At 37.9% G+C, this 25,226-nt stretch overlaps 1 protein-coding gene across 1 annotated transcript in view; it reads left to right on the top strand.

Annotated features, from left to right (window-relative positions):
- Positions 1–25,226, top strand: part of LOC103659149 (A disintegrin and metallopeptidase domain 3-like) — a 122,477-nt gene that overhangs the window by 54,204 nt on the left and 43,047 nt on the right. Inside the window, exon 12 of the mRNA XM_040643169.1 lies at positions 9,151–9,337. Within this exon, the coding sequence (XP_040499103.1) occupies positions 9,151–9,337 (187 nt within the window). The remainder of the gene's footprint in view (positions 1–9,150; positions 9,338–25,226) is intronic.

The raw sequence follows: 25,226 nt of genomic DNA, 5'->3' as shown, positions 1-25,226 counted from the left end.
ATTTTAAGTTGATTTATGCAGTATGGGTAGTAAAAATTATCTTAAAATGAGTGTAAAATCTATCAGAGGGAACAATAATATAGTAATATTTAGAAATGATTCTCATTATAATCTATACCAGTTTATTAAGATTGAGAGAGAAAAGGAGATGTGAAGAATTATTTGTAGGAGTTTTGATATCATAATTACTAACAGATATTGAAAAAGGCAAATATTTTAGGAAAGCAGAAAAATGAGAAGTCTTGAGGGCAGTTTATGTTAATTTGGAGATTCTGAATCATCCATTAGAATTAAATGCACAGTTACATAGGTCCTGATCTGAGGACAAAGAATTTAAAATGTGTGAACCATCTCTTTATTGGTAGAAGTTAAAACCATGAACAGGTCATTTAGAAAGAAGTTGAAAGAGTGATAAGGGTACTTCTCATATTTACAGGCTGAGTAATTGAGGAGAAACTAGTGACATGTGGTGAGAAGAAACAGGAAGGAAGTAAATATTAGAAACAAGGACCAAAATAAGATGGAGTCTTACCTAGGGAAGAATATGTTTTAAGAATAAGGGGGAGGATGGAAATCAAATGGTGAAAGTATCAGCATGGTATTTCAACCTCCCCCAGTTCTCTCACAAAATACAGAGTGAAACTAGGAAAACAAACAAAAAAGCAAAAGCATATTCCACAAGTTTCCCAAACTGAAATGCACCAAAAATACCAGCAGGTGGGACCAATCTACTAACAAAGAACTAAGTAGCATGAAGTAGCTGTGTAGCAGCAAATAAAATAGGGGGACAATAGGAACTCTAAAAATCTTACTGACCTGGGAAATTAGAAATCATTGGCTAAGCCATAGCATAAGAAGTTGCCCCTACTGAGACTGAAATATTAGTAAGCTCATGCCATTGCAGGAGCCAGAACTGGTGAGGATATAGCAAATTGTAGGTAAGAGCAAAGGGGCTGTGAACATTTCTTAAGATGCTAGCGTGGCCTTGATGTCTGCTCTTAAAAAAAAATCTAGTAACAATAGCACATGTATCACCCAGATCATGTTTTAGAAATACTAATCCTCACAAAAAAGAACTGGCATTTTGAAGGAATGACTGATTCCAGATCTAAAGCAAAGAAAATAAAAATGAGCTTGGAACATGTTGTATGAGAAAATTAGGAGGTGTTCAAGGAATTATGGAGATTTATCAAAGGGACACAATTGCAGTTCCCAATAATCAAATCTGTGGGAATCTGAATGTTATAAATAATAGTGACAGTAACGGATTATAACCCATTTAACATGATAGGAAAACATGATTTCATATTCATATAAATACACGAATGAATAAATTGAAAACATAATGAAGGAATGGGATATTAACATAAAACCAAAGTATTTCTCTCCAGATAATTTTTAACTAATAAGAAGAAAAAAATAATTTTAGAGTGAAAATACCTTAATAAACTAATCAAAATGACTATCATCAGTAATAGAACAAATTGAAATCCTGTGCCATTTGTTAGGATGCAATGAAGCAGACTCAGCAACACTCCTATGATACTGTTGCCAAGATGAGTACATAACCTCTGTTTAATTATAAGGCAACATTTTATAATCCTAAACGGAGGGACAGTCTAGCAAATAATCAGTCTGTAATCAGAAAACTTTCCATGATCGTGTAATCCAACAACAACAACAACAAGATGTAGGTAACTAAACTTAGGAGATATGAGAATCAAATGCAATGTTTGAGGAGCTAAAATGGCAGTATACTAGGAGGACCGTAGGCTTGTCTAGTCCCTGGAACACAAGCAGGTACTATCAAATCATTCTGAGCACTCAAGAAATCCACCTGACAACTGACAGAACAAATTGCCCAACTACAGGGAGAGAAGAGGCCACATGGAGGATGGTAGGAGGTATGGAGATGTGGTTTGGGGGAGAACAGGATTCCAGGGTGTGGAGAGGGGAGGGAGCCATGGTAGCAGGTAAAGGAGGGGGTGGGGAACATACAGGGAAACAAACAGAGAGAACCCTTCCCCAAAACCATTGGCTGAGAAAACCAGAGGGGCTAATTTTTGTGAGGTTTTGCAATCAGCAGGGTTCAAAGACGAATTTTAGAGGATGGCCAGAAAAGCTGGGATAGATCCCTGAGGGTGCTGCCCTACTCCTGGGGAAAAGGCAGGCAAGCACCCTGGAGACAGACAGCAAGTGATTGGAAGGATCACCCAAAGGTGCACAAGGGAGAGACTGTTCGCTCTTCTTGGAGCTCATCTGTGAGAGGTGGTGGTCACAGAGATGACCCTCTGGGGGCAAAAGAGCAGGCAGGCACCATTTCCCAGCTCAACCCCAACACCCCCAAGCCCCCATCCCCCTACCAGTGCATAGGCACAGAGACACCTGCTGGGGGAGGCTAACCCAGATGGATACTGGCTGTTTAGCCTGCTTGCTCCAAAGCCCATGTCCCTGCACTCTGGTCTGGCTGCTCTTCTCAGTCAAACCTACATCCATCCCAGCAGGGTCAGACCCTCACCCAAAAGACCAGTGCAGCCCCTCACCATAGCACATCCTTAAAGTTTGGAGTTTTAAAAGTCAGTAGGCTTCACTGTGATAGAGCCCAAAGTGCACCGTCCTGCTTCAGGCAGGCAAGCAACTGAGAGGCAGTGTGAAAAGAGCAGTCTGAAAAACACCCGACACTTGAGAGGGGAGATTATTTGCTCTTCTGGGAGTGCTTCCCTGAGAGCAAGCACGGAGACTCTCTCTGGGGACAAAGGAGCTAGCTGGTGCCATTTCCCTCCACAGCCCCACAGCGTAAACCAGCTTCAGGAAACTGCACAGCACTGATACTGGCTGCCTAACCTGCTCACACCAAGTCCCACCCACCTGCGCTCTGCTTGTACTGCTTTTCTCAGGCAAGTGTGCCTAAGTCCCAGCCCAGTGGGCCCCTTCCCCAGAAAACCAGCATGCACCGCATCTCCCGAACGGAATTCTGAAAGGCTTTGGTCCTAGTGGAAGTAGCATCAGGTCATATTTAACAAGCAGACCAGAGCACACCTAGTTAAAACTTACTGCACTCTGGACAAGGCCCAACACTGCCCATTCCCACCAAGGACAGCCTCTGCAGATGACTTCCTGGAAGGATAGAGCAGCCAAAACACAGCAGCAGAGTATATGCAGCACACACCAGGGACACTCTGAAGCACCACGCCCTGGACACTATATGACATCTTCTTCATAAGGCCATTACTCTCAGGAGCAGGAAACATAACAGGCTTCTGTAATGCACAGAAGAAAAGAGACTTAGACAAAATGCCAAGACAGAAGAGGAATTCATCTCATAAGAAAGAATAAGAAAAGGTCACAGGCAGATATCTAAGTGAAACAGATATAAGTAATATCCCTAATGGAGAATTTAAAGAACAATCATAAGGATACTTGCTGGCCTTGAGAAAAGAATGGAAGATTTCAGGGAGGCCCTCACCACAGAGATAAAAGCACTTAAAAACAATCAGAAATGAAAAATGCAATAAGCAAGATTCAAAACAAACTAGATGTAAGGACCACAAACATGGAAGAAGCAGAGGTATGAATAAGTGATACCAAAATGAGAATAATGGGGAAAAAATGAAGCTGAACAAGAGAGAATAATTATGGATCATGAGATAGACGTAGGGAAATCAGGGACTCCACCAAATGTAATAACAATCATATCAGAGGAGTGCCAGAAAACGAGTAGTCAGAAAAGGGGCAAAGTGTTTATTTGAGGAAATAATAGCTGAGAATTTCCATAATCTGGGGAAGCAAACTTCCCTAATCTGGAATCCAAATCCAGGAGGCACAGAGAACTCCCATTAAAATCAACAAAAACAGGCTAATACTAAGACAACTGTAGTTAAATTTGCAAAATATAGTGATTTAAAAAAAAATCCTAAAGCAGCAAGGTAAAAGAAGTCTCTAACTTAAAAGGGAAGACCCGCAGGACTAGCTGCAGATCTCTCCACAGAGATGTGGCAAGCTGGAAAGAAAAGGGATGATATCTTCAACACACTGAATGGGAAAAATCTGTAGCTGCAAATTCTCTATTCAGCAAGGCTGTCATTCAGAATAGAAGGAGAGATAGAGTTTCCCAGATAAACAAAAATTAAGGAGTTCTTGACCACTAAAGTAGCCCTGCAAAAAATATTAAAGGGGACTCTTTGAGTAGGATGGAAAGACCAAAAGTGACAAAGACTAGAAAGGAAGAGAGAAAATCTCCAGAAGCAATGACGAAACTAAATACATATCTATCAATAATACTTTGAATGTAAATGGATTAAACAGTGCAATCACAAGGCAGGGTGTTAGAATGGATAAAAAACAAGACCCATCTATATGCTCCCTACAAGAGACTCATTTTTAACCTAAAGACAACTGCAGATTGTGAGGGGATGGCAAACCATTTATCATGCCATGGACATCAAAAAAGAAAAAAAAAAAGGCAGAGTAGAAATACTTGTATCAGGCAAAATAGATTTTAAACTGAACTTATAACAAGAGATGAAGAAGGGCATCCTAAGCAAAGGAACTCTCCAACAAAAATATCTAACAAAGATAGATATATATTCCACCAACATGGGAGCACCCAAACAAGTAAAACAATTAATACCAAACGTAGAGGAACTCGTTAATAATAATACAATAATAATAGGGGAATTTAACATCCCACTTACACCAGTGAATAGACATCTAAACAGAACATCAACTAGGAAACAATGGCTTTGAATCACACTGGACCAGATGGACTTCACAAATATATTCAGAACATTTCATCCTAAAGCAGCAGAATACTTTCTTTTTAAGTGCACATGAGACAGTCTCCAGAATAGATCACATACTGGATCACAAATCAGCCCTCATCAAGTATAAAAAGGTTGAGATCATACCATGCATATTTTCTGACCACAACTCTATGAAACTTGACGTCTACCACAAGAAAAAATTGGGAAAGACCACAAATACATGGAAGTTAAAGAACGTGCTACTGAAGAATGAATGGGTTAACGAGGAAATTAAAGAAGAAATAAGAAAATACATGGAAACAAATGAAAATGAAAACACGATGGTCCAGAACCTTTGGGATGTATCGAAAGTGGTCATAAGGGGAATTATAGAGCAATATAGGCCTACCTCAAGAAGAAAGAAAAATCTCAAGTAAGCAACTTAATCTTGGACGTACAGGAGCTAGAAAAAGAAGAACTAATGAAGCTTAAAGCCAATGGAAGAAGGGAAAATAGTAAAAATTAGAGCAGAAAAAATGATACAGAAACAAAAACATAGATAAGTGAAACCAGGAGCCAGTTCCTTGAAAAAATTAATAAAATTGAAAAACACCTAGCAAGACTTTTCAAGAAAAGAAGAAAAAGGACCCACATTAAAAAAATCACAAATGAGAGAGAAGAAATAAGAACCGATACCATAAACACACAATTATAAGAGAATATTATGAAAAAGAATATGCCAACAAATTGGACAACCTGGAAGAAATGGATAAATTCCTAGAAACATACAAACTACCAAAACTGAAACATGAAGAAATAGAAAACTAAAACAACTAAAAGGAAGCAAAGAAATTGAAACAGGAATCAAAAATCTCCCAACAAAAGTCCAGGGCCAGATGGCTTCAAAGGCAAATTCTACCAAACATTTAAAGAAGAGTTAAAACCAATTCTTCTCAAACTAGTCCAAAAAATATAAATGAAAGGAAAACATTCACATTCATTATATGAGGCCAGTACCAGCCTTATTCCAAAACCATACAGGTCTCCAGTAAAAAAGAGTACTACACACCAATATCCCTGATGAACATGGATGCCAAAATTCTCAACAAGATACTATCTAATCAGATTCAACAGTACGTTAAAAGGATTATTCACCGCCACCAGGTGGGATTTATTACTGGGTTGCAGGGGTGATTTGACATTCAAAAATCAATCAATGTGATCCACCACCCTAATAAAAGAAAGGAGAGGAACAATATAATCCTCTCAATAGTTGCAGAAAAAGCATTTGACAAAGTACAATATCCATTCTTGATAGAGGGAATGTACCTCAACATCATAATGGCCATATACAAAAAACCCACCACTAATATCATCCTCAATGGGGAAAAACTGAGAGCTTTTCTTTTATAGTCAAGAACAAGACAGAGATGTCCACTCTCAACATTGTTACACAGTACTGGAAGTCCTAGCCTCAGCAATCAGACAACAAAAACAAATAAAAGGCATCCAAATAATCAAGGAAAAAGTCTAACTTTCACTCCTTGCAAACAGCATGATACTCTATATAGAAAACCCAAGACTTCACCGAAAAATTGCCAGAACTGATACACATATTCAATAAAATGGCAGGATACAAAATCGATATATAGAAATCTGTTGCATTTCTATACACCAATAATGAAGCAGAAGAAAGAGAAATCAAGGAATCAATACCATTTACAATTGCACCAGAAACCATAAGATACCTAGGAATAAACCTAACCAAACAGGGAAAATATCTGTACTCTGCAAACTATAAAACACTAATGAATGAAATTGAAGATGACACAAAGAAGTGGAAGAACAGTCCATGCTCATGGACTGGAATAACAAATATTTTTAAAATGTCTATGCTATCCAAAGCAATCTACACATGTAATGCAATCCCTGTGAAAACACTAACAGCCTTTTTCACCAAAACACAAAGAGTCCTGAAATTCTTATGGAACCACAAAAGACCCTGAATTGCCAAAGCAATCTTGAAAAAGAAAAGCAAACCTGGAGGTATCTCAATTCTGGACTTCAAACTATATTACAAAGCTGTAGTCATTAAGATAGTATGCTACTGGCACAAAAACAGATACAGAGATCAATGGAACAGAATAGAAAACCCAGAAATGGACCCACAACTCTATGGTCAACTAATCTTCGACAGAGCAGGAAAGAATATCCAATGGAAAAAAGTTTCTTTAACAAATGGTGCTGGGAAAACTGGACAGCAACATGCAGAAGAATGAAACTGGACCACTTTCTTATACCATACACAAAAATAAACTCAAAATGAATGAAAGACCTAAATGTGGGACCTGAAACCATCAAAATCCTAGAGAAGAACACAGGCAGCAACCTCTTTTACCTCGGCCATGGCAACTTTTTACTAGACACGTTGCCAGAAGCGAGGGAAACAAAAGCAAAAATGAACTATTGTGGGACTTCATCCAGATAAAACCTTCTGCACAGTGAAGAAACAATCAACAAAACTAAAATTCAACCTTTGGAATGGGAGAAGATATTTGCAAAGGGCGTACCTGATAAAGGGTTAGTATTCAAAATCTATAAAGAACTTATCAATGAACTCAACACCCAAAAACAAACAACCCAATCCAGAAATGGGCAGAAGACATGAACAGACATTTTTCCAAAGATGACATCCAGATGGCTAATGGACACATGAAAAGATGCTCAACATCACTGATCATCAGGGAAATATAATTCAAAACAACAATGAGATACCACCTCACACTTGTCAGAATAGCTAAAATTAACAACACAAGAAATAGGTGTTGACAAGGATGCAGAGAGTTGGGAACCCTCCTACACTGTTGGTGGGAACGCAGACTGCTGCAGCCATTCTGGAGAATAGTACAGAGTTTCTGCAAAAAGTTAAAAATTGAACTATGATCCAGCAGTTGCGTACTGGGTATTTCCCCAAAGGATACAGAAATACTGATTTTATCAGATACATGCACTATGAGGTTTATGGCAGCATTATCATCAGCAGCCAAATTATGGAGAGAGAGCCCAAGTGGCCATTGACTGATGAATGGATAAAGACGATGGTATATATACACAATGGGATATTACACAGCCATAAAAAGAATGAAATCTTGCCATTTGCAATGGTGTGGATGGATCTAGAGACTAGTATTAGGCTATACCAAATGAGTCAGTCAGAGAGAGACAAATGCCATATGATTTCCCTCACGTGTAGAATTTAAGAAATAAAACGGTGAACTGAGGGGGAAAAAAGAGAGGCAAACCATAAAAGAGACTCTTAACTATAGAAAACAGCCTGAAGTTTGTTGGAGGGGAGGTTGGGTGGGGGGATGGGTTAAATGGGTGATGGATATTAAGGAAAGCATTGTTGTGATGAGCACTTGGTGTTTCACGTAAGTGATGAATCACTAAATTCTACAGCAGAAAGCAATGTTACAATGCGTGTTAACTAACTAGAATTTAAATAAAAATTTGGAGAGAAAAAAATGGAAAAAATAAATAATAGCAACGGTTGACTTTCAACTGGAGCTTTTTGCTATAAAGTGCCAATATTGTTGTAATAATTAAATTTGAATGACATCTGAAGATTAGATAATAGTAGTATATAATTATTTCCTGATTTTGAAGGGTCCTTTTTGGAATTAATGTCTACATAGGAATTATACATTAAAATATTTAGAGTTATTAGGATCATATTTGGCAACTTATTCGTCATTGTTTGGGGAAAAATTTATTTTTTGGTCTATTTTTGTATCATTTCTCTAAGTTTTAGATTGTTACAAAATTACATAAAAATCCATTAAATAGTACACATAGAAGTACAGAAATATTTCAAAAGGTAATAAAATAAAAGAATGTAGGGCTTTCACATTTTATATAATTAACATTGAGATATTTTAATTTATTTTGTTACCAAAGTACAAATGATTCTGATTTTTCCTGTAACATTATCAACCATTGTTATTTCTTCAGTTTTCCACATATATTTTCTAGTATTTCATTTTCTTAAAATTAGTGCTTATAATAATGATTATAATTGTGATGTCGGCAATCATAATGAAAATAATAATAGGACATATTTAAAGAGAGTTTTTTTGTGTGGCGAATATTATTTGTGCTTTAATATATTTTAACTCATGTCACCTTAACTTCCTCTAGTTGCTAGATGTCTATTACATTGAATTACAGCAGAAATAAACTTACTGCTTTTATTTACAACTTGTATTAAAGATAAAAGTTCTCTCCCTTCCTTCTTGGCTCCTCTGTAAGTGCAGTAGTACAGAATTAACGGTACTTTTCAGTAATTCATAGAGTGTTACTTTGATAGTGATTTTATTCCATTTATCTGAGGAATATAATTTATTTTTAGACGTTCCCATGGTGTAAAGTTTTTTAGCAGTTGCAGCATGGATGAATTTAAACGTATGGTTTCACAGCCTGAATTTGAATGCCTTCAGAATCGAACAGTTCCAGAAGTGGTTTACCAAGGAAGAACTGCAACTTGTGGCAATGGAATTTTGGAACCGCCGGAACAATGTGATTGTGGCCTTGCAGAGGTTAGTGGCAAACATTTACAACTCATCTAAAGATTTGTTTTGTGTTTCTTACGTAATCTTATAACTATAGATGTGATATAGGAGGACTCTTTTTGAAATGCGGCACCATTTTATTAAATACCCAAGGTACAGAGATATGGGGCTTGTGGTAACGGACTCATCCTGAATTTGAAGCATTTGAAAAGTTTAAGTAAAGGGTAAGTGTAACATGGATTAAAGAGGTAAGATTTTCTTTATGGTTTAACCATTAATAGTAATACCCCCCTTTCTGCATCATAAACATCGGTGACGTCAATACTGTAATATTCACCTCAAGCATCTGAATTCCTCAAAGTGCCTGCACTGGTTCACTAAATTACTACGTGTATGTAGTTGTATACCTTCTCATCTCCTAATCTCAATTCTTGCATCTGGGGAAACTTCATTTATTTTAACTTGACTTCACAGAATTGGATTAATAATAATTCTTGGTTTGTTATTGTTATATTTAGCTTTTTGCTGTTAGCCTTTTTTTAAGTTGTGTTTGGTAAAATGGCTAATCATTGCATTTTTGTTGTGCCTGTTTTCATACACTTATGCATGGTGATTTTTTGGAATGTTCCATGTTTGCTTGAGAAATGTAAACTCTTGAATTGTTAGAAACCAAATTCTATACAACCTGATTACATGATAATTTTTAAGTGAATGCCACAAATCTTCTGTATTTTTATAAATGTCATATGCCTGAACTCTTGGTACCTGAGAGATGATATCGATACCTACAACTATGCAGTTGGATTTGCCTATTTCTCAACATACATTGTTCAATTTATGCTTTCTGTCTTTGAAGCTGTTTTATATAGTGGAGACTTATGATTGTTATATCTTCCTAGAAATTTAACTTTTGTTTTCAAATGCTGAATCTCTTTATCTCTAATGTTGCTTTCTGTTTTAAAGTCTGTTTGGTCTGACATATCTTATATCTATGCACATACTTGCTTCTCTCAATCAGTATTCCCCTGATATTTCTCTCTTCTCGTTTAGTTTTTCTCCACTAGTAGTTCAAGATCTACACTGGGTTTTAATTTACTATCCAATCGGCCTTGGATTTATCAGATTATCCTCTTAAACATTATTGTAATTAATGTTTAATTAACTGAAGTCCATAATTTATTCAGATTTCTTTTCTTTTTACCAAATAGCCTCTTTCTGTACCAGGACTTCTCTAGGATACCTCATTACATTTAGCTGTTATGACTCCTTAACACTCCTCTAGATTGCATATTTTTTATAATTTTAGTTGTTTCAAAATGTTCATATTTTCTTTTTTTTTTTAAAGATTTTATTTATTTATTCGACAGAGATAGAGACAGCCAGTGAGAGAGGGAACACAAGCAGGGGGAGTGGGAGAGGAAGAAGCAGGCTCATAGCAGAGGAGCCTGATGTGGGGCTTGATCCCACAACGCAGGGATCACGCCCTGAGCCAAAGGCAGACACTTAACCACTGTGCCACCCAGGCGCCCCAATATTTTCTATGTTCATTTTGCCACATTTGTTTTTTAATTGAATTTTTGTTCATTTCTTTTGAATCTGTATGCTTTGTTTTTCCTTCTTCCACCATTTATTGCAACAATATAGTGGATCTGCACTTTTTATTTTCCTCTAGTGATTATTCTTGCATCCTTAGCATACATATTTAAGTTGTAACCATATCTAGGCTGCCTCCAAAATAATGGGATTTAACTTACATAAAATTTTGGTAAATACTGCATTTCTGTCACCTCAGTGCTTTACATTAGGAAATACCCTGAAGACTTTATTCTGAAAATACTTCCTTTACTTTACCTTTTGTTTCTTTTGGTTATTAGTATTTCTTTGCATGTCACAGTTCCCTTCTGAAAGGATTTCATTTAAATTATATTCTCTGGGGCGCCTGGGTGGCTCCGTTGTGAAGCATCTGCCTTCGGCTCAGGGAGTGATCCCAGGTCCTGGGATCAAGCCCGAGTCAGGCTCCCTGCTCCTCTGGGAGCCTGCTTCTTCCTCTCCCATTCCCCCTGCTTGTGTTCCCTCTCTCACTGGCTGTCTCTCTCTCTGCCAAATAAATAAATAAAATCTTAAAAAAAAAAGACAAGACTCCTGTTTAAAAAAAATAAATTATATTCTCTTTCTTCATATACTGCAGTATATTTTAGTTCTCTTGAAAAGAAGTTCTCTGCCCACTTCAACAATAAATACTTATGTCATATTCATCTTCTCATTTTATACACATGAAATATATGCATGAAAGATGAGTAAAGTGTGTAATGGATAGATACTTAACAAGCTCCTGAATAATTTGCACTCAGGCCTCATCCAGTAAGTTTGAAAATGATCCCTCTTCTTCAGTTTTCAGGAAGAGTTTAGGAAAGTAAGTATTTAACGTTTGGGGAATGTTTGGAAGAATTCACCAGTGAAGGCATCTGGTCTTGGTCTTAGGTTTTTGATTACTGACCCTATCTCCTTACTAGTAGTCAATCTATTCATATTTTCGATTTCTTCATGATTCAGTTTTGGTATATCTATTTCTAGGAATCTATCCATTTCTACTAAGTTGTTCAATTTATGGACGTCTAATTGTTCATAGTATTCTCTTATGAACCTTTGTATTTCTTGGTATCAGTTGTAACCTCTCCTTTTCCATTTCTGATTTTATTTATGAAACCTCTCTCTCATTTTCTCGGTGAGTCTAGCTTAAAGTTTGTCATAATTTTAATCTTTTGAAAGAATCAGCTCTTAGTGTCGTTGATCTTTTCTATTGGCTTTTCAGTCTCCATTTAATTTATTTCCATTTGATTTTTTAATTTTCTTCCTTCTACTAACTTGTTCTTCTTTTTCTACCTCCTGTAGGTATAAAGTTAGATTGTTTGAGATATTTCTTGTTTCCTGAGATAAGCCTATATTGCTGTGTATTTCTCACTTGGAACTGCTTTTGCTGCATCACATACAGTTTTCTGTGTTGCATATAAATTTTCATTTGTCTCAACATGTATTTCGATTTTTAAAAAATTTCTTCATTGACCTATTGGTTATTCACTAGCATAGTGTTTTACCGCCACATATTCGTAATTTTTCCAGTTTTCTTCTTGCAATAGATTTCTTCTTTCATAACTTTGTCAGAAAAGGTGTTTGACAAGATTTTAGTCTTCTTAAAACTACTGAGAGTTCCTTTGTGGACAACACATGATCTAAAATGGAGACCGTTTCATATGCATTGGAGAAAAATATGTATTCTTGCTGCTTTTGGATGGAATGTTGATTTATTAGTCCATCTCATCAAATGTGTATTTTTCTTTCTTAGAAAATTATAATAATTCTGAAATTCAGAAATCTACATAATATATTGTTAAAATTGTGTGAAATTTTTTTTCTCTCCAAATTTTCATTTAAACTCCAGTTAGTTAACAGGCAATGTAATATTATTTTCAGTAGTAGAATTTAGTGATTCATCACTTACATACAACACCCAGTGCTCATCACAACAACTGCCCTCCTTAATACCCACCACCCATTTAGACCATCCGCTGCCCACCTATCCTCCATAAACCCTCAATTTATTGTCTATAGTTAAGAGTTTCTTTTATGGTTTGCCTCTCTGTTTTTTCCCCTAAGTTCACTGTTTTATTTCTTAAGTTCTACATGTGAGGGAAATCATATGGCATTTATCTTTCCCCGACTGACTTATTTCTCATAGCATAATATTCTCTAGATCCATCCACATCATTGCATCATTGCAAATGGCAAGATTTCATTCTTTTCATGGCTGAGTAATGTCCCATTATATATGTGTGTGTGTGTGTGTGTGTGTGCGCGCACCCCACATCTTCTTTTTTTATTTCTATGTAAAATTTAGAATCAACTTTTCTATTTCTACTACACCCCCTAAAGAAAAAACATAATTCTGCTGGATTTTTGATTGGGATTTTTAAAAATCTATAGAAGCATTTGTGGAGAATGGACATATTCATAATGTTCTGATTTTCAAACTGTGAGCATGACATATTGTTCCATTTATTTAGCTATCTTTAATTCTTAAAGTTAACCCTAAATATTTCATGTTTTTGAATGTTATTGTAAAGTGAGTACTTATAAAAAATATTAATTCCCAGCATCTTTTACAGGCATATAGAAATAGAATTAAATCATGAAAGTTGTACATTCCTCCTGTTAATGTTATTTTGAATGATTTATATTTTGAAAAATACTTATAAAATATCTGAATCAGAATTATCAACTGAAATGAGTATATGAAAAAGAATATGCTTCTGGAGTTTATTCCAGAAATAGAGGAACATTTCAGTATTTTTCAACTTAGATTTTTAAATTTACAAAGACAGAAAAAGTGTGAGATATTACATATTGAAGAGAATTTGATAATGGTTTGGACAACTAGGAGAAAAGAAAATTTCCTTTTGATTAAATTCTCAATGATGAACTTTGGCTACCTATTTTATAAAGTTTTGGCTTCCAGTCCCATGATAGAATTCTATTCCTAAAGTACAGGTGTCCTTACAAGTCAATTTCTAAGGCAGTCATTTAGTCTAGATTTACACTATTGATTGAGTATTGGGAAAACTTGCTCTCCACTAATAGGCTCTCTCTTTGATACTAGCCTTGGAATTCCCTGTGATGTCATTGATTTATGTCCCCCCCCACATTAATATTTAGTGTGTATTTGATCTGCTATCTTCCCTAAATACTCTTGATAATTTTTCATTAAAATATTTATATTCTGAAGCATAACACACTTTTGTTAATATTGAAATACAAAAATGAAAAAAGAATATCATCTGACTCCTGTAAATTTAAAACATGTTATATAGTAATAAAGGTTTGCTATACTTTAATAATACACTTTGTAGTTAGTGTAATTGAAGACATTGTATCTAATTTTATATAAAATATTACATGATAAACACAGTATTACAAAGATCAGGAATAAATTGTTTTATAAAGGCACCTGATAAATTTATCTAGTATTTTGGAAGATCCCTCATTACAGTTTCTCTTACAATATACCACTTAAAATAATTCCATGTATTATAGTTTTCAGAGTACAGGTTTATTCCTAGGTGTTTGGGGTTTTTTTTTTTTTTTGTGTGTGTGTGTGCAATTATAAATGGTGTTTTCTAATTTTTCTTTCTGCTGTTTTGTTATTAGCATATAGAAACACTACTGATTTCTAGGTATTAATTTTGGATCCTGCAATTTTATTGAATTCATTTATTACTTCTAGTAGTTTTTTGGTAGAATTTTTGGGACTTTCTGAGTATAATATTATGTTATTTGCAAATGGAGGCAGCTCAACTTATGCCTCTTATTTCTTGTCTGATTGCTGTGGCTAGGACTTCTAATACTTTGTTGAATAAAAGTGTTAAGAGTGGACATCCTTGTGTTTGGTCTTAGAAGGAAAGCTGTCAGTTTTTCCACATTGAGTATGATATTAGATGTAGTGAAAGATCTGTACTCTGAAAACTGAAAAAACATTGATGAAAAAAACTGAATATGATACTAAACAAATGGAAAGATAGTCCATGAGCATGGATTAGAAAAATTCGTATTGTTAAAGTGTCCATATTACCTAAAGCAATCTACAGATTCAGTACAATTCCTATCAAAACACCAATAACATTTTTTCACAGAACTAACACGAATAACACTAAAATTTATATGGAATCACAGAAGACCCTGAATAGCCAAAGTGATCTTGAGAGAGAAGAACAAAGATGGAGGTATCACAATCCCAGATTCCAAGATATGCTACAAAGAGGTAGTAATCAAAACAGTACGGTTCTGGCACAAAAATAGACACATCAATCAATAGAACAGAATCAACAGCCCAGAAATAAATGCACATTTATAGGGTCAATTAGTCTGACAAAGGAGGCAAGACTATGTAATGGGGAAAAGACAGTCTCAACACAAATAGTGATGGAAAAACTGAATGGCTATAATGCAAACGAATGAAACTTGACCACTTTCTTAAACTATACACAAAAATAAACTCAAAATGAATTAAAGACCCAAATGTGAGACCTGAAACCACAATAAGACTAGAAGGGATGTTTACAGTAGTAATTGCTATGGCACTGATCATAGCAACATTTTTCTAGATATGTCTCCTCAGGTCAAGGGAAAAAAATAAAAACAAACTTTTGAGACTTACATCAAAATGAAAAGCTTATGTATAGCCAAGGAAACCATTAAAAAAAAAAGGCACAGAGGCTCCAGGAAGATGGCAGAGTAGGAGGACCCTAAGCTCACCTTGTCCCATGTTCACAACTAGACGTCACTCATGTCTTATTCAATAAACCAGAAAGCAAACTGAAGACTGGCAGAACAAACTCCACAACTAAATGTAGGAAAGAAGCTGAACCTGAGAGATTAGAAAAACAGTGGCTGGGAGCTGCCTGCAGGAGGGAGTTGAAGTCATGGAGAGTGGAAAACACCAGCGAGCCCTCATGGGGAAAATGAATCCCCATAATGTCTGGCCTTGAAAACTGTGGGGACTGAATTCTGTGAGTTTGTATACCCAGGGGGGCTTGGAACCTAGAGCCTTCAAAGTCGGCTGACTCAGCCCTGGACTAGCCTGGAGGGCAAGTGATAGCTAAGTCCCCACCCTTAAAAAGACAAAAGTCTGCAGAGAGGCAATATAGAATAGACAGTTTGCACAACACCTGGGGCAAATGGGAGAGATATCTCTTTATAAGGATTTTAGAGCATGTTGGGGGTCTTCTCTGGGAACAAAGGAGCTGGCATCTACCATTTTCCTCCCCAACCCCCCAGCATAGACAGAGAGACAGCGGCAGAAGGTGGTGCTACACATGCACTTGCTACCTAACCTGCTAACACTGTGCCCCACCCACTGAGGACACGCCCACTCCAAGCCTTCTAGCTTCAGAACTGGGCTTAGCATGAATTGTTTTAATGCTGCACCCCCTGCCCAAACGCTGCCTCCAGGCACTACATCCCCCCTGGCGTGACCATTGCCTAGGGGATTCAGTTTAGGACTAATGGGTCAGTGCAGAATTTGCTCACTGCTTTGTGTGCCCCACCCACCCACCACAGGTAGAGACACCACAAATCCTCAGCTTCCGCCACAATTCATGCCCAGCCACCAGGGACACAGACACCACATGCCCTAGGTTGTCACCACTGCAGCATGCCACCTGTAGAGGCTGCTTTTAGGCAAACGGTCTTGTACAATGGAAAGTAGAAAGGGCCCACAGTGACCACCTGGCTGAATACAGACAGGCCCATCAGGTGACCCACCTCAAAACATCCAGAGGCCCTAACTAACCAATAAGCTAGTGGTTCAACACAAATTTTGTTAATGCTGTGAGTGCCTTATCCAGCCACCACCTTTCTCTGCGCCCAGCCCCCGTGCTCACAGATGCCTTACATGGTGGCCAGCCACCACGTGATCCTGGCCACCTTGGCAGCCATACACACTGTGCCCTGGATGCTGCCACTAACATGCACCATGCCCTGGCCACTGCTGTACTTTGGGGGAATCTAGGCCTAGGACTAGCGGCTAAGTGCAAATTTTGCTAAGACCACCACCCCACTGTGAGCCCTCCTGCTATTATGACCCTGAGAGCTAGACTACCTGGGTTTTCTTAACACCACAGAAAACAAGCACAACCCACAACAGGCAGAGAATCAGTACAGAAGTCTGGTCTGAAAGGAAAAGATACTGAGACACAATAGTGGGACAGAAGCAACACACATAGGAGACTCCTCTGAGTCTGTTCTAGTGAACAGAGGACACTGCACTGCAGGGCGCTGCAGGATCTCTTCTATTTCATAAAGCTACTACTTTCAAGAGCAAAGGATATAGATGACTTTCCTAACACACAGAAACAGAGAGGTAGACAAAATGAGATAGAGGAATTTGTCCCAAATGAAAGAACATGGCAAAATCACAGCAGGAGATCTAAATGACACAGAAATAAGTAATATGCCTGATAGAGAATTTAATGGTTATAAAGATACTCACTGGACTTCAGAAAAAAGTGGAGGACATCAGTGAGACCCCGGACAAAAAGATAAAAAATAACGTATCCGAGATGAAGAACTCAACAAATGAAATTTAAAATACATGAATGGATTAAATAGTAGGTTACAGGAAGCAGAGGAATGTATCAGTGACCTAGAGGATAGAACAGAAAGCAATCAAGCTGAACAAGGGAGTGACCAACAAATACTGGATAATGAGAATACACCTAGAGAACTCGATGACTCCATCAAGGATTATCACATCCACATTTTAGAGATAACAGAAGGGAAAGAGAGAGAAAGGGGGGCTGAAAATGTCCTTGAAGAAGTAATAGCTGAAAACATCCTAAGTCTGGGGACGGAAATAGACATCCAATTTCAGGAGGCAGAGAGAGCCCCTGACAAATTCAACCCAAAAAAGTCCATACCAAGCCACTAGTAATTAAAATGGCAAAAAATAATGATAAAGAATTTGAAAGGTTACGGGGAGGGAGTTAAGATGGCAGAGGAGTAGGGGTCCTCTTTTTCAGCTGGTTCGCTGAATCAAGCTGGATAGGTACCAGACCATCCTGAACACCCACGGAATCAGCCTGAGATGCAGGAAGATACATCTGGATCTCTACAGATGATCATCTCCAGCACTGAGTATTGAGGTACGAAGCGGGGAGCCATGAATCCACGCACAGATATTGGAAGATAAACAGAAGGGGGAGGGAGCCTCTGTGCTCAAGCGCCGGGAAGCAGTAGCCACCTGCACTGGGGAGCAGGCTGACTCGCGGACTGGCACCAGCGAGAGAGCAGATTGAGACCGTGAGCCGCAGAACGCACGCGACCAGAATGAAAACCGGAGCTCCGGAGTGCGCATGAACCACACTGAAACAGAGCTGCTGAGCGTGCGCGCGGCGGTGGCTGGCAGCTGGCGGTGTTAGAAACACAATGAACAGACATGAGAGCCCTGGAAGTGAGGGCTGGGACTCCGGCTGTGGGGCACACATCCCGGGATACTGTAGGGCTTAGCAGCACCAACAGAAACAGAGTTAAAGTGGCCAGAAGAGCTCAGTGGAGTGAGGACTGCAATCTCTCTGTTTTGAGACAGAACCTGGGATTCGGCTACTGCTGCTCTGACTCTCAGAAGAGGCACAGCAAACTGCCAGGGGATGCTGCCAGAGAACAAAAGCCTGGAAATACTGGCTCACAGTGTGCGCATCCCCATCCCCCCTCGCAGAGGACAGGGAGACTCTACACAAACAGGGTGGCCTGAGTATCTGTGCGGCAGGCCCCTCCCCAAGAAGGCAGGCTGAAGAATCAAGCCCACATCCCTAAGGTCCCTATAAAACAAGTGCACACTGCCTGGGTCCTGGTCAATAAACTGGGCTCTGGACAATCCACAACTTCTCCTCAGCACAATGACAAGAAGGAGAAATCCCCCCAGCAAAGAAAAGACAATGAGTCTGTGGCCTCTGCCACGGAACTGATGGATATGGATATGACCAAATTATCAGAAATGGAGTTCAAAGTAACAATGGTCAAGAAGATGTATAGACTTGTAAAAAATAATAACGAAAATTTAACGAGAATATAGAATCTCTAGGAAATGAGAGTGAATCTGGCAGAAATTAAAAATGCTATGAATCAAATGCAGTCAAAACTAGATGCTCTGACAGCAAGGTTAAATAAAGCAGAAGATGAATCAGTGAATTGAGTTGGTAGAATAGAAAGCTAAAACAGAAACGTGGCTCAAAAAAATCCAATCTCAAGAATGTAGGTTACTGGGGAGATTACTGACTCAATGAAACATTCCAATGTCAGAATCATCAGCATTCCCCAGGGGGTGGAGAAAGAGAGAGGTCTAGAAGAGATATTTGAACAAATTGTAGCTGAGAACTTCACTAAACTGGCAAAGGAAACAAGCATTCATGTCCAAGAGGCAGAGAGGACCCCTCCCAATCTCAACCACGACAAACCTACGCCATGTCACGTCATAGTGCATTTTGCAAATATTAGATCCAAGGATACAGTATTGAAAGCGGCCAGGGCGAAGAAATTTCTCATGTACCAAGGCAAAGGTATCAGAATTATGTCAGAGCTGTCTACACAAACCTGGAATGAGAGAAAGGGTTGTGGGGGCATTTTTAAAGCTCTTTCAGAGAAAAACATGCAGCCAAGGATCCTTTATCCAGCAAGGCTGTCATTCAGAATTGATGGAGAGATAAGGACCTTCCAGAATCACCAGTCACTGACCAATTTCGTAACCATGAAACCAGCCCTACAGGAGATTTTAAGGGGGGTTCTATAAAAGTAAAAAGGCCACAAGAGTGATACAGAACAGAAAGTTACAATCTATAGAAACAAAGACTTTACAAGCAACAGGACATCATTAAAATCATATCTCTCAATAATCACTCTCAATGTGAATGGCCTAAATGCTACCATAAAACACCACAGGGTGGCAGATTGGATTAAAAGACAGACCCATCCATTTGCTGTCTACAAGAAATTCATTTTGAACCTAAGGATACATCCAGACTGAAAGTAAAGGGATGGAAACCATCTTTCATGCCAATGGACCTCAAAAGAAAGCTGGGGTAACAATTCTAAAATCAGACAGATTGGATTTTAAACTAAAGACTATAGTTAGAGATACAGTAGGGAACTATATTATTCTTAAAGGATGTATCCAACAAGTGGATATGACAATTATAAATATCTATGCCCCCAACAGGGGAGCAGCAAGATACACAAGCCTACTCTTAACCAGAATAAAGAGACATATAGATAAAAATACGTTAATAGTAGGGGACCTCAACCCTCCACTATCAGCAATAGATAGATGACCTAAGCAGAAATGAACAAAGAAACAAGAGCTTTGAATGCCATACTAGATCAGATGGACCTCATAGATATTTATAGAACACTACACCCCAGAACAACAGAATACTCATTCTATTCTAATGTACATGGAACATTCTCCAGAATAGATCATGTTCTGGGTCACAAAACCAGTCTCAACTGATACCAAAAGAAATTATTCCCTGCGTATTCTCAGACCACAATGCTTTGAAATTGGAACTCAATCACAAGGAAAAATTTGGAAGAAACTCAAATACTTGGAAACTAAGAACCATCCTGCTCAGGAATGATTCAATAAACCAGGAAATCAAAAATCAATTTAAACAATTTATGGAGACCAACAAGAATGAAAACACAATGGTCCAAAACGTATGGGACACCGAAAAGGCAGTCCTAAGGGGAAAACACATAGCCATCCAAGCCTCACTCAAAAGAATAAAAAAATCTAAAATGCAGTTTTTATATTCTCACCTCAAGAAGCTGGAACAGCAATAGAAGAACAAGCTTAATACACGCACAAGAAAGCAGTTCATCAAGGTTAGAGCAGAGATCAATGTATTAGAAACCAGGAGCACAGTTGAGCAGATCAACAGAACTAGAAGCTGGTTCTTTGAAAGAATAAATAAAATAGATAAGCCACTGGCAAGACTTATCCAAAAGAAAAGAGAAAGGTCCCAAATTAATAAAATTATGAATGAAAAGGGAGATGTCACAACCAATACCAATGAAAAAGGAAGGATTATTAGAAACTTTTATCAACAGCTTTATGCCAATAAATTAAACAGCCTGGAAGAGATGGAGGCCTTCCTGGAAAACTATAAACTACCAAGACTGAAACAGAAAGAAACTGATTTTTTAAACAAACCAATTAATTATGAAGAGGTTGACGCAGTGATTAAAAACCTTCCAAAAAACAAAACTCCAGGACCTGATGGATTTTCTGGGGAATTCTACGAAACATTCAAAGAAGAAATAATACCTATTCTCCTAAAGCTGTTTCAAAAATTAGAAACAGAAGGAAATCTACCAAACTCATTCTATGAGGCCAATATTATCTTGATCCTCAAACCAAGCAAAGACCCCATCAAAAAGGAGAATTACAGCCCGATATCCCTGATGAATATGGACGCCAAAATTCTCAACAAGATCCTAGGTAATAGGATCCAACAGTACATTTATAGGATTATTCATCATGACCAAGTGGGATTCATCCCTGGGAAGCAAGAGTGGTTCAACATTCGCAAATCTATCAGTGTGATAGATTATATCAACAAGAAAAAAGCCAAGAATCATATCCTCTCAATAGATGCAGAAAAAGCTTTTGACAAAATACAGCATCTTTCCTGATTAAAACACTTCAGAGTGTAGGGATAGAGGGTACATTCCTCAATCTCATAAAAACCATCTATGAAAAGCCTACAGCAAATATCATTCTCAATGGGGAAAAGCTGGAAGCCTTTCCCTTAAGATCAGGACCACGACAAGGATGCCCACTCTCACCATTGTTATTCAACATAGTACTAGAAGTCCTTGCAACAGCGATCAGACAAAAAGGGATAAAAGGTATCCAAATCAGCAAAGAAGAAGTCAAACTGTCCCTCTTCGCAGATGACATGATACTCTATATGGAAAACCCAAAAGAATCAATCCCAAACTACTAGAAGTTATAGAGCAATTCAGTAATGTGGCAGGATACAAAATCAATGCTCAGAAATCAGTTGCATTTCTATACACGAACCGAAGAAAGAGAAATTAGGGAATTGATTCCATTTACAATAGCACAAAAAATCATACGTTATCTTGGAATTAACTTAACCAGAGATGTAAAGGATCTATATTCTAGAAAGTACAAATCACTCTTTTTTTTTTAAAGATTATTTATTTATTTATTTGACAGAGATAGAGACAGCCAGTGAGAGAGGGAACACAAGCAGGGGGAGTGGGAGAGGAAGAAGCAGGCTCATAGAGGAGGAGCTTGACGTGGGGCTCGAACCTGGAATGCCAGGATCACGCCCAAGCCAAAGGCAGATGCTTTAACCGCTGTGCTACCCAGGCACCCCAAATCACTCTTGAAAGACATTGAAGAAGACACAAAAAGATGGAAAGACATTGAAGAAGACACAAAAAGATGGAAAAATGGAAAGACATTGAAGAAGACACAAAAAGATGGAAAAATATTCCATGCTCATGCATTGGAAGAGTTAACATAGTTAAATGTCCATGCTACCCAGAGCAATCTACACTTTCAATGCCATTCAGATCAAAATACCAATGACATTTTTCAAAGAACTGGAACAAACAGCCCTTTAATTTGTGTGGAACCAGAAAAGGCCCCAAATCACCAAGGAATTGTTGAAAAGGAAAAACAAAGCTGGGGGCATCACAATGCCAGATTTCAAGCTGTACTACAAAGCTGTGATCACCAAGACAGCATGGTACTGGCACAAAAACAGACAAATATACCAATGGAACAGAATAGAGAACTCAGAAATGGATACTCGGCTCTTTGGGCAACTAATCTTTGATAAAGCAGGAAAAAACATCGGGTCGAAAAAAGACAGTCTCTTCAATAAATGGTGCTGGGAAAATTGGACAGCTACATGCAAAAGAATGAAACTTGACCACTCTCTCATACCATACACAAAGATAAACTCCACATGGATGAAAGACCTCGATGTCAGACAGGAATCCATCAAAATCCTAGAGGAGAGCATAGGCAGCAACCTCTTTGACATTGGCCATAGACACTTTTTCATGACATATCTCCAAACTCAAGAGTAACAAAAGAAAAAATGAACTTGTGGGACTTCATCAATATCAAAATCTTCTGCACAGCCAAGGAAAGAGTCAAAAAAACTAAGAGGCAGCCCACGGAATGGGACAATATATTTGCAACTGACACTACAGATAAAAGTCTGGTATCCAAGATCTACAAAGAACTTCTCAAACTCAATACAGAAGAAACAAATAAACAAATCATAAAATGGGCAGAAGATATGAACAGACAGTTTTCCAATGAAGACATACAAATGGCTAACAGACACATGAAAAATGTTCAAAATCATTAGCCATCAGGGAAACTCAAATCAAAACCACACTGAGATACCACCTTATGCCAGTTAGAATGGCAAAAATTGACAAGGCAAGAAACAACAATTGCTGGAGAGGATGTGGAGAAAGGGGATCCCTCCTACATTGTTGGTGGGAATGCAAGCTGATACAACCACTCTGGAAAACAGCATAGAAGTCCCTTAAAAAGTTAAAAATTGAGCTACCCTATGACCCAGCAATTGCACTACTGGGTATTTACCCCAAAGATACAGACATAGTGAAGAAAAGGGCCATAAGCACCCCAATGTTCATAGCAGCATTGTCCACAATAGCTAAATTGTGGAAGGAACTGAGATGCCCTTCAACAGATGACTGGATTAAGAAGATGTGGTCCATATATAAAATGGAATAATACTCAGCCATCAAAAAGAAAGTTTTCTCAACATTTGCTGCAACACAGACGGGACTGGAGGAGATAATGCTAAGTGAAATAAGTCTAGCAGAGAAAGACAATAATTATATGGTGTCACTCATCTACGGAACATAAGAAGTAGGAAGATTGGTAGGAGAAGAAAAGGATAAAGAAAGGGGGAGTAATCTGAAGGGGGAATGAAGCACGAGAGACTATGGACTCATAGAAACTAACTGAGGGCTTCAGAGGGGAGGGGGGTGGGGGAATGGGATAGGCTGGTGATGGGTAGTAAGGAGGGCACATATTGCATGGTGCACTGGGTGTTATACACAACTAATGAATCATGGAACTTTACATCAAAAACCAGGGATGTAATGTACGGTGACTAACACAATATAATAAAAAATATTATTATTAAAAAAAAAAGAATTTGAAAGGTTATAAGAGAATTAAAGCCAGTTACATACAAAGGAAACCCCATAAGGCTGTAAGGTGACTTTTCAGCAGGAGTTTCATAGGCCAGAAGGGAGTGGCATGATGTATTCAAAGTGCTGAGGGAAAAATCTGTATCCAAGAATACTCTATACAGCAAGGCTATCATTCAGAAGAGAGGAGATGTACCTTCTCAATAAAAAACTAAAGGATTTTATTATCACTGAACCAGCTTTACAAGAAATATTAAAGAGGTCCCGTTGAATGGAAATGAAAGACCATAAGTAAGAACATGGAAAATAAAACAAAAAAGCAGTAAAAATAAGTGTTTCTGTAAAAGTCAATCAAGGTATTCATAAAGTAATAGGATATAAAATATGGTGCCAAATATCTGAAATGTGTAGGGGAGAGGAGTGAAGAATGAATTCAAAATTAAGTGACCATCAGTTTAATATAGACTGCTAATTGCAGAAGATGTTATATATAAATTGAATAGTAACACAAATCAAAAAACAGTAATAGATATGCCAAAAATAGAGTAAGATATTCACTAAAAGATATTTAGTATGTCACTAGAGAAAACCAGCATGCCATGGAAGAGATAAAAAGAAGAGATCAGAGAAAAGGTACCAAAACAACCACAAATCAAGTAACAAAATGGTAATAAATACATACCTATCAATAATTACTTTGAATATAAGTGGACTAAACAATCAAGAGTCAGAAGGTGTCAGAGTGGATAAAAAAAAAAAGACCCATCCACATGCTGCCTACAAGGGATTCATTTCAGACCTGAAGATACCTGTAGATTGAAAGTGAGGGGATAAAGAAACACTAATCATGCAAATGGAATGCAAAAGAAACCCAAAGTAGCAATACTTGCATCAGACAAAATAGACTTTTTAATTTTTTTAAAGATTATATTTATTTATTTGACAGAGAGAGAGAGAACACAAGCAGGGGGAGTGGGAGAGGAAGAAGCAGGCTCACAGTGGAGGAGCCCGATGCAGGGCTTGATCCCATAATGCTGGGATCATGCCCTGAGCCGAAGGCAGACACTTAATGACTGAGTCACCCAGGCGCCCCAAGATAGACTTTTTAAAATAATTATATTCCAGTTAACACATAGTG

The sequence above is a fragment of the Ursus maritimus genome, unplaced genomic scaffold (assembly GCF_017311325.1).
Source record: "Ursus maritimus isolate PB19 unplaced genomic scaffold, ASM1731132v1 scaffold_28, whole genome shotgun sequence".
Lineage (NCBI taxonomy): Eukaryota > Metazoa > Chordata > Mammalia > Carnivora > Ursidae > Ursus > Ursus maritimus.
This window is presented reverse-complemented; position numbering and strand designations above follow the sequence as displayed.